General features: G+C 31.4%; 1 protein-coding gene across 1 annotated transcript in view; it reads left to right on the top strand.

The window, feature by feature from the left end:
• LOC129229518 (NKAP family protein CG6066-like) overlaps nucleotides 1-15,393 on the top strand; it is a 44,811-nt gene that overhangs the window by 24,171 nt on the left and 5,247 nt on the right. The window contains exons 4-6 of the mRNA XM_054863835.1: nucleotides 2,568-2,620; nucleotides 4,554-4,706; nucleotides 11,322-11,388. Of these exons, the coding sequence (XP_054719810.1) occupies nucleotides 2,568-2,620; nucleotides 4,554-4,706; nucleotides 11,322-11,388 (273 nt within the window). The remainder of the gene's footprint in view (nucleotides 1-2,567; nucleotides 2,621-4,553; nucleotides 4,707-11,321; nucleotides 11,389-15,393) is intronic.

Here is a 15,393-nt window from a genome sequence, read left to right as displayed (position 1 = left end):
CTTTTTTATCACTATATGCTTATGGAAAATAATGACACATGACAAGGGGAGGGGCTAAGTTTTGTGACAAATGGGGGAAGGGGATTCAATTTATTAAAAAAAACGTAGTACATTATTTATGGACAGCCCCATATTAAAAAAAAAAAGATTTTTCCCCTTAATTTTTAAACAATCTTTTTAATTTTGGTTTTTAATGATCTTAAGTTTTGTTTTTATCAAAAAAAAAAAAAAAAAAACTGATCGAAAGATTGTTTAATAATCAAAAAGTCCTAAACTTATATTCATTCCAAAATTTTATTTGCTAGTAAAACTCATTAAGGCAGTTTGATCAAATTTTATTAGAGAGATTCAATAATATATCTAAAGAGAATTATTTTTGTTTAAAATAGAAATTATAAACACCAATGATGCTTTTCTATGATAATCCTATCATATGCCTGTGCAACTTGTTTCAGTAATAAAATAGAGTATTGTGGCAATCAATTGAGAAATGTTTTTTTTTGGGGGTGGGGAGGGGTTATCATGCATAAGCCTACGAAAAAGCACTCCAAATTAGCTCAGAGATCAAATGGCAGTTATTATCAAAGTAGTAGGCGTTTCCATGTACCTGGTAAGTCGCGGGTCTTTAAATTCCTCCACCAGGTGGTAGGTATTCCACAGTGTTAGTTTCCCACTTGTTGCATGGGTCATCATTAGCATCATGGATATCAGCTCAGAAACATGCGATAAAGTGATTGCGCTTAGAGAACATTTAGACGTTAGAGGAAATAGAACGTGTGTAGTGAGTACAGAAAGTGTCAGGAGGGTATAGAAGCAGTTTTAGATAGCAAGAAATGCTAAAACCAACCTTGCTAGAAAACACCTTGGCCTGTGACAGCTAAACTTTACATTGAATGAATGTTATAAGTTCTTGATTAACCAGTTTTGAGCAGTACATGGCAGCAGCTGTATCAATATAATACCCTCAACAGTAATACTGGCTATCTAAATGAGAGGATGTTGACTGTAGAAGAATCAGCTTCTCAGGTCTGGTATGAAGAAAAAGAGGTTAGAATGGGCATGGAAATACAAAACATAGAATAGCCGAATTCACAAGGACACTTTCAACCCCGCAGAAAATCTGCTTTTCACCGTATTCAGGTTATTTACCGGGGGATTGTGGATTTTCCCCCCTCCTGCTTCCTTCTGGCGTAAATGCAGAGTTTTTACCCATTACGGGAAACGAGTTCTACTTGCTGGGTATAGTTGCTAAGGATGCTGGTAAAAACTGCTTTCTCTGGTTCTTTGGGCAACCTCTTTTTACATATAAACGGGGAATTTTTCAACCAGTTTTTTTCGGAGCAGGAGCCGGGATTTGCAAGGAACAAAAGTGTCTTGTGAACATGGCTAATGAGAAGGTTCTTTTTTTTTTTTTTGATGCAACAGATTTTGTGGTTCAGGGATTTAAATCCAAGTACATGAGAAGGATCAAAGGAGAAACTCTCAATCAGCACTACATCAATCAAGCACCCAAGTATCCACCCAAAGTGATATTTTGGGTTGTTTCTGTGTCTTGCAAATTAAATCTCTTGTTCCCGTAGAAGGAATGATGAACAGGGGAAGTTATGAAGCCCGAACAGAAATTGCCATGGCCGACCATATGCAAAATTGTAAGGGGGGGGGGGGGGCTCAGATATTTTCCCTATGGTTTAGTGGGATATTTTCCCATGGAAACTGATTTCAGGACAGATTAGAGCCATTAAAATTTGACATTTTTAATAACTTATTCATTAATGTCTGGAGAAGAAATGTTTTTACATTTTTGTAAATAAAAAAACACTAAAAGCAAGTAAGTTCTAATTTCTAAGGGGGACTCCAGCCCCCACTTGCCCCCCTATATGGGTGCCCTTGGAAATTGCATTTTCCAACAAGACAGTGGGTGATGCCATTTTGAAGTGAATCAAATATTCTTGCTCAGAAATCAAGTTTACTGAATTGAACTGGTTCGGGAATTCAACGGACTTGGAACACGCTAAACGTTTGACTGCACAACGATGGATGAACTAATTTCGACCTTTATTGCCATATGGTTAAGAGATGTTGAAAATAAAACTATGTGCCAGTTTAGTACGTTCCTCACCAAAATGTGTCTGTGATATTATAATGTCTTGTAGGAGGTTACTCAATTATTAGTTTTGAATGTATTCATAGAAAATCTTGAGTTTTATGCAAAAAGAAAATGCATTTTTCAATTAATTGCCACCATACTGTAATAATTGTAATGTAATACAGTTAAATCTCATTTTATCAAAAACCATTGTAGCAAAAATTCTGTTATAACAAAGATTTCTAAGATCCCTATGAATGGAGAGTTTTAGTAATTTTGGTATAAAAATAGTTTTCTTGTTGTTAAAATGGGATTTAGAAAATGGTCATTCTAAAATTTAAAACATTCGTAACTTAATATATATATATATATATATATATATATATATATATATATATATATATATATATATATATATATATATATATATATATATATATATGCGTAGAAATTTTATTATTATTATTGTTATTTTTTTCAGTACTGATGAAAATGACACAGAAGACTTAGAATCCACAAAAGAAAAAACAAGTGGTAAAGATTAATTTTGTTAATATTCAAATTTTTATCTCTCTCTCTCTTTATTTTTTTGTCCATGTAAATATATTTCTTTTATTCTAAAGAGGAAAACTATAAAGTTTCAGTTTATAATTCATATATTCTTTCGTACAGTCGGCTCTCATTTAATGGAAAGTAGATTATCCGGGAGATCCCCCCAAAAAATATTCCTAAATTATTGAGAGCAAGAGAAAAATAGTGCACCTGCAGAAAAATGTAAAAGTTTCTGCAGCAGAATTCATTGTGAGTGAACAAAAAGCAGAAACATTCATGTTTAAATTTCATTTAACAATACTGTAACTTTATATTACACTGAAATACATCTAATATAGCGGTCAGGAAAACATACTATGAACTTTAATTCAAATCTTTTAACATGAAAAAATATTCTGTCCCTTCAGTTTTGTGTCAAACATTTTTCACTGTGTATAGTAGGAAAACAAGGTAAAGATTAAAATTTCTCACATTTAAAAAGTAATTCTTGAGATGATAGAATGTGCCACATATTTGGCCAAATAAGAAGGGGGTATGACTTTGGTGAACTCCCTCTATACAGGGTGCTCACAAATAACTGACGGTTCAAAAAAATTTTATTACTGTAATACAAGTTTTTCTATAATGATAAAATAAATGTTAAATCAAAGTAACATCATTGTTGATCAATGTTTAAGCAATGGTTTCTATTTTCGCGCCTTTAAATCTAACCACATATGACAATCTTTTTGGAAAAGCTTCTGCAGCGGCATGCACTACAGAGAATGGAATTTTATTCCATACCTTTAGTGGTAAATTTTTAAATTTAACTGTGGACATTGGTTTTAGGTTTTTCAATTTATTCTCCTTATATCCCCATATGCAATAGTCCAGTGGATTGAGATCAGAACTGGATGCTGGCCATTCTTCTGTGGAAATAAAGGATGGACAATTCTGTTTGCACCATTGTTGCACAATCTTTGCTTTTATGGGCGGGTGCAGAATCTTGCTGAATTGTGAATGAATTATTTTAAAATAATTTTTGGGCTTCTTTAATCATGTGAGATTTCAATACTTTTTGTAAATAATAATTTTTGTCAATTTTCATACCTTTTTCAATGAAAAGAAGAGGCAGTTTTCCTCTCCTTCTTACAGCACCCCAAACCATTACTGAAAATGGTTTCTGGAACCTCTGAACAATTCTGTTAGTTGAACTCTCTGTTAGTTAGATGATATTCTACATTGATGTTGCATAAATCCTGTTATTTTGGCCACTATGAAATGCTTGTTGCAAAAATAATTTCTCATTTGAAAAAATTATCTAATTAGCAGCATGTCTTTTCAGCAGCTCTTTGCACTTTCTTAGTCTTTCTACTTAATTTTTCTCTGTTAATCCATGGACTGTCATTTTCTTGTAAGCTTTTAATTTTAAATCCTGTATTGTGATGATTCCAGCCATATTTTTGATAAATTTCCGTCTCGTGAAATTTTTCTGGCAGATTGTGCAGGATTTCTTCGAATTCTTTCACGGATGCATTTTATTTATTTATTTTTTTGTTTGTACACTGCGTTTTCTTCCACCACTATTCCTTACTTATACACTACCTGTTTCTTTTCAACGTTTTAAAGTTACTTCAATTAATCTCTTGGACACATTTAAATACTTCAATTTTTTAAAAATTTCACAATTCCGCTTACCTTCTAAATGCAATTTGAGAATTAAACATCGTTTACCATCCATCTTGATAATGCAAAGAATGAAACAGATTTTAATTTTAAAAATCATCTGCTCTATTGCTTATAGAATTAAACTGAAACTGTTAAGTGTTGACAACATTAAAGAACATCTTGAGCACCAATTATGCACAAATGAATTTTGCCGTCAGTTATTTGTGGGCACCCTGTATATTTGATGACTCTTTTTACTCTTTTTTAGGAAAAAAGAAACACAAGAAGAAGAAAATGAAGAAAGAAAAGAAAAAGAAGAAAGAAAAAGCCAAAAAGAGGCGAAAGAAAAAGGAAGTGGAAACTTCATCAAGTGATGAGTCAGATGATGTAAAAGAATTTGAGACTTGGGTTGAAAAGAAAAGTGAGCAAATAATGAATGATTATCTACCGTTAAAATAAGAGCCATATTTATCGGATGGGGTTTTAGTGCTCAAACCCCCTCCGAAAATTTTCAATATTATTCCAGAAAATGCCATTCTTTGCAATTTTTCTTGCTGAAAAATTAATTTATTATTGAAAAATTGTACAATAGGGTGAAGTGAAAACGCTCGAAAAAAAAGTTTCTCTTAATAAATCAGCATATATTCGTGAAATTTGCCACATATAAGTGTAATCATGCCTCTGAAATTTCAGCTTCCTTTGGCAATATCTTTAGCTGTCCATTTGCGATTGAAATTTCTAAGAAATTGTAAAATTCAAGAAGTTTTACTTCAGCTCTTTGCAAGTTTTCTCTTAGAAAAAAAACAAAATCTGATCAGGTGGAGGTGGCTGCATAGAGAGGTAAATAATGCTACCACCTTTTGTCTTCAAAAATCTAGATTAATTGTTTTCTAGAATTCCACAACATAGACTCTTTGTTTCTAGACGCTATCCTTGATCTTATAAATCCGTCTGAAGTGTCATTTCCACGCATGGCTGCTGATGCATCAGTAACTAATTTAACGCAGTGCTCTTCTGTTTGTGAATAGCACGGGCATTTTAAAGCATTAATATCCTTAGGAAAATCCAAAATTATCTGGTTCCGTTCATTATAAGAAATTGATTTCATAACTGACGTCTTAGTAAGTATAGCAATCTGCGTGAAAGTTTACTGCTGGAATCTTAAATTTTCGAACATTGTTAACGAATTTAGCCATTTTTCTACATTTTCAAAAACTTTAAAGTCCCAACTTTCTCACATGTATTTGATTATCTGACAGTATTGATAGTAGAATGTTCTCTGGATATCCAAAATATGCGTTTCTCTGCAGTGTTCTATCTACTTTGTTCTTAAGCTCATCAGGCAGAAATCCAGATTCTTTTATAATGTAAAAATGTTGACTACCATATCGGCATGATGATTTAGATTTAATATCAAACCACATACATGCATATACTCTCATAACGTATTGTGTTAAAATTTTCAAACTCTCCAATGGGTGTCTTTTGGAAATGTACAACCGCAAAATTCTATTTGCTATTGTTAACCATCTAGAATAACTCATTTTTCCTGGATTCTTTCATGACATGTAAAATGAAATTTTTCTGTTAGAAATTCCAGTACAAATTTTGTTGATCTGTACTAAATTCACTAAACGCAATCTCAGGCAACATTACTTCTACTTTTTCAAAGTTAACTACAGTCATCTTTTCATGCAATTCCAGTTTTTTCCAATTATTCCACAATACCCTTCAGTGCCTGTAGTTTTCCTGTCTAAATGTTGCAGTAAATGGTGTAGTGATAATTCATTAGTTATGTAATAAGCAAATAAACCACTCCAAAGGACGTCCAACAGAACTGACTCAATTTGTCTTATAACTCCATTTTTAAATTCTGCATTGACTACTGTTCTGTCACAACCAATAGCTTGTAACTTAGAAATGTCAACATTTTCTCTGAACAAATTAATATGCTTGTTTTAATGTCATTATAACTTCTAGAAACGGGAGTAACATGGTCTTTGTTACTCCCTGTTAACAGAACTTTGACTCAGGTTCTGAAACTAAAGCAATATGCCCCTCTGTTATTGTCCTTCTGACTGTCGCTTTTCCTTCCTTAATTTGAATTAAAGTCTTGCCGTTTTGATCATCAAAGTGTATTCCATATTCTCCTGATGAGGAGAGCTCAACATCTTTCCTTTTCAAGTCCATGCTGTTTTTATTTCTTTTTCTTTTTATTTTAGTAGGATCGGCTACGTTAGAAGGATCTTCTTTCGTAATTATTCCTATTTCTTTTAAAGCAGCATTTATAAGAATGACAATAACCTATCAGACACACCTGTTTTGTCACAAGCCTCTGCTACATTTAGGAGTCTAGTTCTCATTTGAGAAGTTGAAGGAGGAATCTTAACTTATAATTTTGCTTTTTTTTTTTTTTGAGGTGTTTACAGTCAATAACAGTATCTTCATTTTCATGTGAAGAACTTGAAGAATCCAAAATATGTTCCATATTAGAAAAGAAAAGTCTACTTCTTGTGCTTTCCTCAGTTGAGCTTTTTTAGCCCTTTCTGCTGCTTTTTCTTTCCATTTCAATCTCTTTTAAATAATTTTGCTTGCTTTAATACCAACATTACTATTCTACGAAATGTTCTTGGATCAGTTAAAAATGCTCTTTCAGCTATAGGCACTTTAAATTTGCAATTACAGATTAAAAAGTCCTTGCATTTACATGGTGAAATATCAAACAGATTTTCTTCACCTAATTTTCTAAAGGACACAGTAATTTTTGAAGAATTTAGTACACCTTCTCTTTTTAAATGTCTCATAACATTCACATGGTACTCTCTTACCTCATGATTTGTTTGTTGATCCGTTACAGTAGGAAGGGAACATTCCCCCCCCCCCATAAGCATTTAAGGTCTTCCATGAAATGGGAATACATATCAGCAAAAGGAGGTTCCTTTCTAATTTCTTTTTAAAAATTCCCAAGATATATATAAGTAATGTCTTATAACACCTGTATACGTAGGTAGAATATTATCTTTAAAGATTTCAAGAGCTCCAAACACGGGACAAAAATCTTGTGATCGAGTGTCAGGCATTTTGAAATGCTAAGGGACACTTAATAACTTGAAGTACTCACTAAACATGAACAAGAAAAAAATAGCAATCATATATTCAATGATTGCCAATCAAGTCAATTCATATAAACTCAATAGAACTCTCTGACGATAGGAAGACAACTTGAAATAAAAAACGCAATTGATTGTAGTGAACTAAGATAACTTAAAGTAAACATTAGCCAGCTAGGAAGAGCAAGCGCAATCCGCATTTGAAGACCACCTTGCAATTCGCAAGATCATTAAACTGTTCACTGATTATTTATTTTATTTATTAAAGTTTAGTTTAACCATTCTTAGCTTCAAATGAGAGAGGTTATAGGTTATCATTCCATTTTTGCCATTTAGGTGCGAAATTAGGTAAAATAGTTAAATAAAATTGGTGGTCAAAGAGTCAGCAAAAGATATTATTTGATTAAGCTAAAATTTTGCATGATAAATAGGCTTGGTAAGAGGCCAACTTTCCCACATATAGGCCTTACATAGTTCTTACTTTCATTTTTTCACTCCACCTTATTGTACAACTTCAGTGGTTTATCTGCAAATTTTATTTTTATTGTAGTTATGAGGGCAAAGTGAAAAGTTCTCGACCGTACTATGAAAGACTGCGACTTTCTGTTTAATATAGATTTTATTTTTTCTACATAATGTCCTTGGACTTCAGCGAACTTAGTTCAACTGCCTTTCTCCAACATTAGTATTCCTTCCGGGAAATAAGAGCCTGAAAGGCTGTGAAAATACTCATTTCCAGTCCTCTCAAGCTCTTCCCAGGGACAAATTTCTTCAAGTTTGTTAGCAGATGAAATTCTGAGGGTGCCATGGAACATGAGTAATGCTCGAGCAAATCGTACCTCAAATTCTGCAGCTTACCCATAAGCAGTTTGAATTGCTGAATAAAAGTGGAGTTAAGGCATAAAATCATGTACTCTTTAGCACAAAATATTAGATATTGAATGGTGTTGTAAAATATGCCAAGTAAATAAAACAGCACATTTTCCTTTCTTAGAGCACTGAGTAATGTGAAAATGAAGCATAAAATCAACTAGATAATGGCGATTGTCTCAAAATGAGCCTAGTAAAAACTAGGTCCTAAAATAATTTATAAAACGTGAAGTTTAAGCTTAAGAACACCACATAGATACTGTGACCCTTTTGGAGCAGAAAATCAGATTGTCTATGCAATCCAAAAAATATGCAAAATTAAAAAAAAAAACTTTTTTTTTCTAAAACTCTGAGTAAAATGCTAGATTAACAACGTTATTTGAAACTACTGCTTAAAATTTGAAATAAAATTTAGTACATAAATCGTTGACCAAATTAAAAGGAACACCCAGTATTGAAAATATTTGAATTTGCATGCACTTAACTACTCACGACCGTCCAAATATGGCATCTTTTAAATCTTAAAAACCTATGACTTTTTCATATTTTGTCATTCTCATATTTAATAGATTTGCTAAAAGTACCTGCAATTCTATATGCTTTATGCATAAGAATGTTTTATAGAGTGCCTGTATTAGCTGCCAAGTGCTCCGTTTTTCCCGGAGTTTCTCCGATTTTTATTGCGTACTCCGAAAATCCGATTTATTCCAAAAAACTCCGTTTTTTTGACTTTGCTTGTACATTTTCGATTTCTGAGGAAAAAGAAGAAATTTCCTTATCCTGGAAGGCAGGAATTGTGCACAAACTCAACAAAAGAGGAGGCAATTTGATGCTCTGGAAGCATTAGTGTAGGATAAACACTGAGCGGGAGCGTTTGATCGATCGGAGAACATCGTTTTTTCATCGAGTATTTCAGCTACGTGCAAAACGTAGCCGCCATGTTTGGTCATTCTCAAGATGGAAGTAGACGATGCTTAAGTGCTTTCGTTTTCAAAGACAACACAAAATTGGGGGTTTCTTTTAACTGCAAACTAATGAAAATAAGCAAAATGTGCTGAAAAATGTTTTTTTTTCTGGTTATTTTAAATAATTTTATTGAGAAATGAAAACAATTATACTATTTAAAATTTCATCTTATCCCTATTGCTTTGGACACGAATGTGCTAAAACTTATCAATTAAATTGTAGTGTAATGGGGATTTTTTATTTTTAAATTATTTTCATGCAACAAATTCAGAATTTTATATCTGAATTTTTGACTTAGTCGCCATATTTGGTCATTTGCGAGATTTAAGTACACAAGACTCTTAAAGTGGCCAAGTTTTCAAAATCGGAATTAGATGTTTATTGCAATGCAAACTATTGAAAATAATGCAAAATGGGCTTCTTTTTTTTTTTTTTTTTTTTTTTGGGAAATTCTTAATTTTTTTTTTGAAAAATACAAAATTTTTTTCTTCAGAATATTATTTTATCCTGATTGGTTTAGATGCTAATGTGCTAAAAACTGTCTCTTTCATCTAAATTTTAGTTTTTTAAGGATTATTAATTATTTATAATTACTTTTAATGCAACAAATTCAAAAATCTATCATCTTAAAATTTTCGTGTTGTTGCCATGTTTGGTCATTTGCAACATGGAAGTAGACAAGACTATTATTAGCCTAAGTTTCCGAAAACAGAATTGGTTGTTTGTCTCAATGTAAACAATTAAAAATAACAAAAGGCAAAAAGTTATGTTTTTTTTTAATTATTTATTTATTTATTTATTTTTTTTGGAAGGGAAATTTTATCTGTGTTTGATCTTTATTGTCTCGGAGGCTTTGTTATAAACTGAAACTATTTCATCTAAAATGAAAGTTCCTGCTGACTTCTCATTTATTTATTTATTTATTTTTGTTTTTTTGTTTATTTTTTTTTAAATAAAGCAGAAACCTATTTTAACTTGAATTTTCCATGTACAAAAAAAGTATTGAATAACTCTATTTTAGAATGTGCAAAGTCCTATTCATCTAATTTTTTAATGAAAGTTGTAAAAACTGCCCCCGCCCCCTCCAGTTTGTGTTTCAAAACTTGGCGACAGTGGTGCCCACTAAGTTTTTGGAGTCTAGTGGCCACTGGCCACTTAGAAGATTTCCGAGTCTTGACCTTTACTATGAAGTTGCTTTACTTCCAAGTATAAGAAGTAATCATGTTTTTTTTTTTTAAATCTTCAATATGCTCTTATGCAATGCATTTTCAATACATGTAGGATATGTATGAAAGAATATTTTTAAAAAGGGCTGCAGTTTTATTAAATCAAAAAGTAATCTTGTTTTTTTTTTTTTTTTTTTACTTTTCAATATGTACCTACGTAATGATGCTTTTTTAATGTAAAATAATTTTATTTTAAACTTGGTTGTAGTTTTGTTGAAAATATAACATGAAAATTCAGAAACGCATTGTAATGATGCTTAGAACTTATAGAAGCTTACGGTACAGAAGGAAGGTTTAGCACAGACCACGATTTGGAGCTCCTATTTTAACCCTCGTTGCTCCTATTTTTTCCCTTAAGTGCTCCTATTTTTTTTTATCTTGAGGTTGGCAGCTATATATATGCTTCGTAAGCAATTGATGTAATCTGTGAAAAAAAAAAAAAATTCCCAATCCTTTCAACTATTGAAATGAATGAAGCATTTTAACTTTTCTAAGCAAGATGCTTTGCTCAGTTGAACTGAAGTAATAGCAAATTTTAAAATCATTGTTTATTGAAACTGATTATAATTATCAATTTAAAGTTTGACCAAGGTTACTTGGTCAAGGTTTGTGTTATTTTTATTACCCTTACTAATAAAAATAACACAACATTGAACCTTAGAACATTTATGAGCAAGTTGTTTATTTTTTATATCTCTTTAAATTTGGTTAATTTCAACCTTTGAAAGCTGTAAGACTTTGTTTCTTTGTTTTTAAATTTTTGTTGAAATTTGGAGGCATTTTTCTTGTTTTATCTACATTATACATTGTTACTATCTACAGTAAAATAATGTGTTGATTTCATCAATGATTTTTAAATTGCAGAAAAAGATGATGAAGAAGAAATTCCTGGGCCATTACCAAAAACACATGTTCAGTTATCTGCCAAAGAGTAAGTTGAATTATAATACTAAATCTTTTAACATAAAGTTTTTATTTTTCAATAATATTGAAAATCATGCTTCTTTCCTTTCCTTGAAGTTCATTGTTAATATTTATAAAAATTGTTGCTGTTATGAACCGTAGTTGCATACATCATGTATAAAAGCGGTAAGCCATTTTGGGGAGTAGTAAGTTCTTACGCAATTTTCATAAAGTGTGCAATATACTCATATTCTGTGAAAAATTGAGAAAAAAAAAATCTCCAAACTCATTAATGACCAGGAATTGGACCAAACTTCCGGAAATTTGGTTTTGGGAGATAATTTTCAAGCTATACTAAAAAATTTTACAGCCTATCCTTTCTGCTGAATACTTTCAATCGAACATTAAACAGTGTCATGCTTAATAAAAAAATTAATAACTTTGCATAGAGAAGTAATTGGCAGTCAACAACATTTTGATGCACAAAACTAGCAGATTTTGTGTGTCAAAATTTGGTGATTGCCATTTACTGTCATGCTTGTAGTGTATTTAAATGAATATTTATTCTTCATCTGGGACCGCCAAGTCGAGCAAAAGCCAGCCAAGCCAAGTCAAACAAAAGCACAGCCGTACTCTCCTTTTCTCAAAGAAACTCGCGGCACTTTTGCTGACCCCCCCCCTATAACTTTGTTGTGCTGTAGATAAAGCTAGAAGCCTGAATTTAAGAGAACATGCTGTGAGCTATATTTGAAATTTTCCTTCCATTTATACTAATAGTTTAGGAATTAGTCAAAGTTGCCAGAATTTCATCTCTGACCGAATCATCAAAATTCTAAGGCAGTTCTAAGCAATGGCGGCTCGAGAGCAAAATCAGATGTCTGCGATGCAGTTTTGCGAGGCCCTTTTAATCATAAAATATTCTCAGACAAATAATTGATTTCATAGAATTAATTTTTGTACTAATTATTGGCACTTAAAATTACCAATTCACTTCTTAATTGCTATGACAAAAGCATTTCGTGACTTGTAGTGCAATCAAAAAGAAAATGTTTCGGTAGTGGGGGGGGGGGGGACATTGAAGGGAAAAAATGACCTGATAGAAAAGGGGGGGTCCGGGCTCTCCCCCGGGAAAATTTTGAAATTTGTAGTTTAAAAACACCATTTTACAGGGTGGCGACAGATCAGGGATATCAGGGAAAAGTCAGGGAACTTCATTAATCAGGGAAAAGTCAGGGAAATATCAGGGAATTTTGAAAAAATAACAAAAAATCAGGGAAAATTGATTTTTTGAAGAAAAAAAAGATTTTTTTTCTTTACAAAATTAAGTACTCTAATTCCCTACGCATTTTCCGCCAATTATCTGTTTGAAAAAAAGTAAAATTATTGAGATGCGATTATACACTGCCACATATTTGTGCATCTTTTTTCCTCAACGTCAAAGTATTGAATCTTACTTATTAACCACAGGATGAACTTCCTAAGATTGCTTTTATGTCTGTTATGTTGTTTATTTTACCTAGCTTGAAGTTTCCTTTTATACTTTCAATGCTACGTAAAATGAATAACCATACAGCAAAGAGGAAGCCTTCATTAATGCCTTAGCTCCTTTGCCTTTATTCCATTGTCTCAAAGTAATTAGCGTACTGTAATCACAATTTCAAGACGAAATCTTTGGTTTTTGAATTAATACTATAAAAGCTTAAAAGTTATTACTTCTTCGCGTTTTTAATTTAATTGCTAAAATTGAACTTTTAATAAAAAAAACTTAGTTTTTTTGCCGTTATACTATTTGTTGTCACCACAGATTATAAAGGTTTTCTTTTCTTTGGACTTAAGTGATTCTTTAATTTTTTAACCAAGTTGTAGTCTTCTTTTATATATTTTGAAATTAACTAATTGTTTTTTTTTTCCTTTTTTTTTCTTGCATTTCGAAGTTGTTTGTTACAAAAGCAATCTACGATTTTTTCTCGTTACATACTGAAACCATTTGAAATAGAGTTGACTTTTGTACTTATCTTTATTTTTTTATTGTTAATATGCTGTATTCATTCATTAAAACCTATGTTCTTGATTAGAGAAAAGCTCCCTATGAATGGATGTCAAATGGTTTCATCTGTTTTGCATAAATATGTCAATTAGCTATATAAGAATAACTACATTACTTCTATTCTTTCACTATTACTTGTTATTCTTGCAACAATTATTATACTGTTTGAAAATTTAGTTCAAAATAATTTCAAGTACTTTTTAGTTCTATCATAAATAACATGTTTTTAAGAGTAATTTTAATAGTTTCTTTTAATTCTTATTCTAAGTGGTTTCTGGAAGTGAAATATTTTTTTTTTTTAATTTTCTATAATCTTTCCATATATAAAAATTTAATATACTGTTTTGTAGGTGTTTCTTCCCCCAAAAAAATTGTCTTTAAAAAAACCATTTTATTAAAAAAGTAGCATTTTTTAAAAATATATATTTAGTTCAACAACTTTACACAACTTAAAACATTTAAAATACTGCATTTTATACAAACACACAATGGATTTCAAGTAGAGCTAAGAAAGAAAACCATTATCATTGGTAACGTAAATCAGGGAAATTTGGTGAACGAAATCAGGGAAAAGTCAGGGAACTTTTTTTCACAGTTCCTGTCGTCACCCTGTTTTAGGCTTTCTTTGCTGATTTAAGGGGAAAAAAGGTACAAGGGTCTCAGCGGAATTTCTAGAAATTAAAGCTTTCAAAATGCAATTATGGGCCATATTTATTGACTTTAGGGTCAGAGACTGTCCCCGATCGATTCTTTAAAAAAAAAAAAAAAAAATAGGTCAAGATCAATTCCTCCTTCACACGCAAGTTCTTGAAATTTGAAGTTTCAAAAACAAAATTTTAGACAAACTTTGAAGATTTTATGGGAAGGATGTTCTGGAGCTCTTCCCTGGAAAATTTTGAAACTTATGGTCCTAAAAACTTCAGCAATATCTTATATTCAGGACTTAAACTTTTGTTAGTGTAGTTTAAAAAATCTAATTGCTTATGATATGAAAGAAAGGCAGTATGGGGACTCTTGCCCGAACATTTTCTGAAATTCAAGCTTTAAAAACATGATTGTAAGGCCATATTTTATAATATTCGGCCCAATAATTTTTGAAATTAAAGCTCCAAAGACGCAATTTTATGCGATTTTCGAACTTGGAAAAAACAGAAAAAAGAAAAGAAATAGAACGGGGGTGGAAGGAGTAGATTTAGCTAATCAATAAACTGTAACTATTGAATATTTTTAATTCAAAGATTTCTTGTATACAGTGGCTCCGAAAAGTGTTCGTACACCTACCACTTTCAATGAAATAGGACCCTATCCATTGGTTAGAATTTATGTTTCAGACTAGGTATTAAATTATAAGATCTATGATCAATGTTCAACAAAACTACATGAAATTTTTTAAAAAAATATTAAAACATAATTTTTTAAAAATCAAAAACCAAAAAGTGCCGGAAATTTTATCTCACAAAAGTCTTCGTACACTTTAAAAAATGACTATATATTATTGAGTAACATAATTTTTTATTAAGTTATTATTTAGTAGAATATCATGCAGTATCAACAACACCTTTTAAACATCTGGTAATATATTTCATTCTTTTTCTTCTTTTTTTTTGCTTGATTTCTGAGTAAGTGTTCCACCACACTTTGATTTAGTTTCTAGCTCTATTTTCATTTCTAAGCCGTAAATTCGTAATCTAGCCTCCAGACATATCTGAATATGTTACGTTAAGTTCAAATCCGGAGATTGAAGGAGTATTTTCTAAAATTTAGGACAATTTTTGAAGCACTAGACGCACCGTGTGCTACTTATCATTATCTTGATTTTAAAAAAAACAAAGTTGTTTCGGATAACCAAATTTTTGGCTAAGAGTTCAAAATTGGTTTTTAAAATATTTAAAGGAATAGCATGATTCATTATTTCATCGAAAAATTACAAACTACCAAGTCCTGATGCTGATATGTACCCTCACACTAGAAAACCTCCACCGTCCT

Source organism: Uloborus diversus, chromosome 9, assembly GCF_026930045.1.
Source record: "Uloborus diversus isolate 005 chromosome 9, Udiv.v.3.1, whole genome shotgun sequence".
Lineage (NCBI taxonomy): Eukaryota > Metazoa > Arthropoda > Arachnida > Araneae > Uloboridae > Uloborus > Uloborus diversus.
The sequence above is the reverse complement of the archived record's forward strand: the minus strand, read 5'-3'. Positions and strand labels throughout refer to the sequence as shown.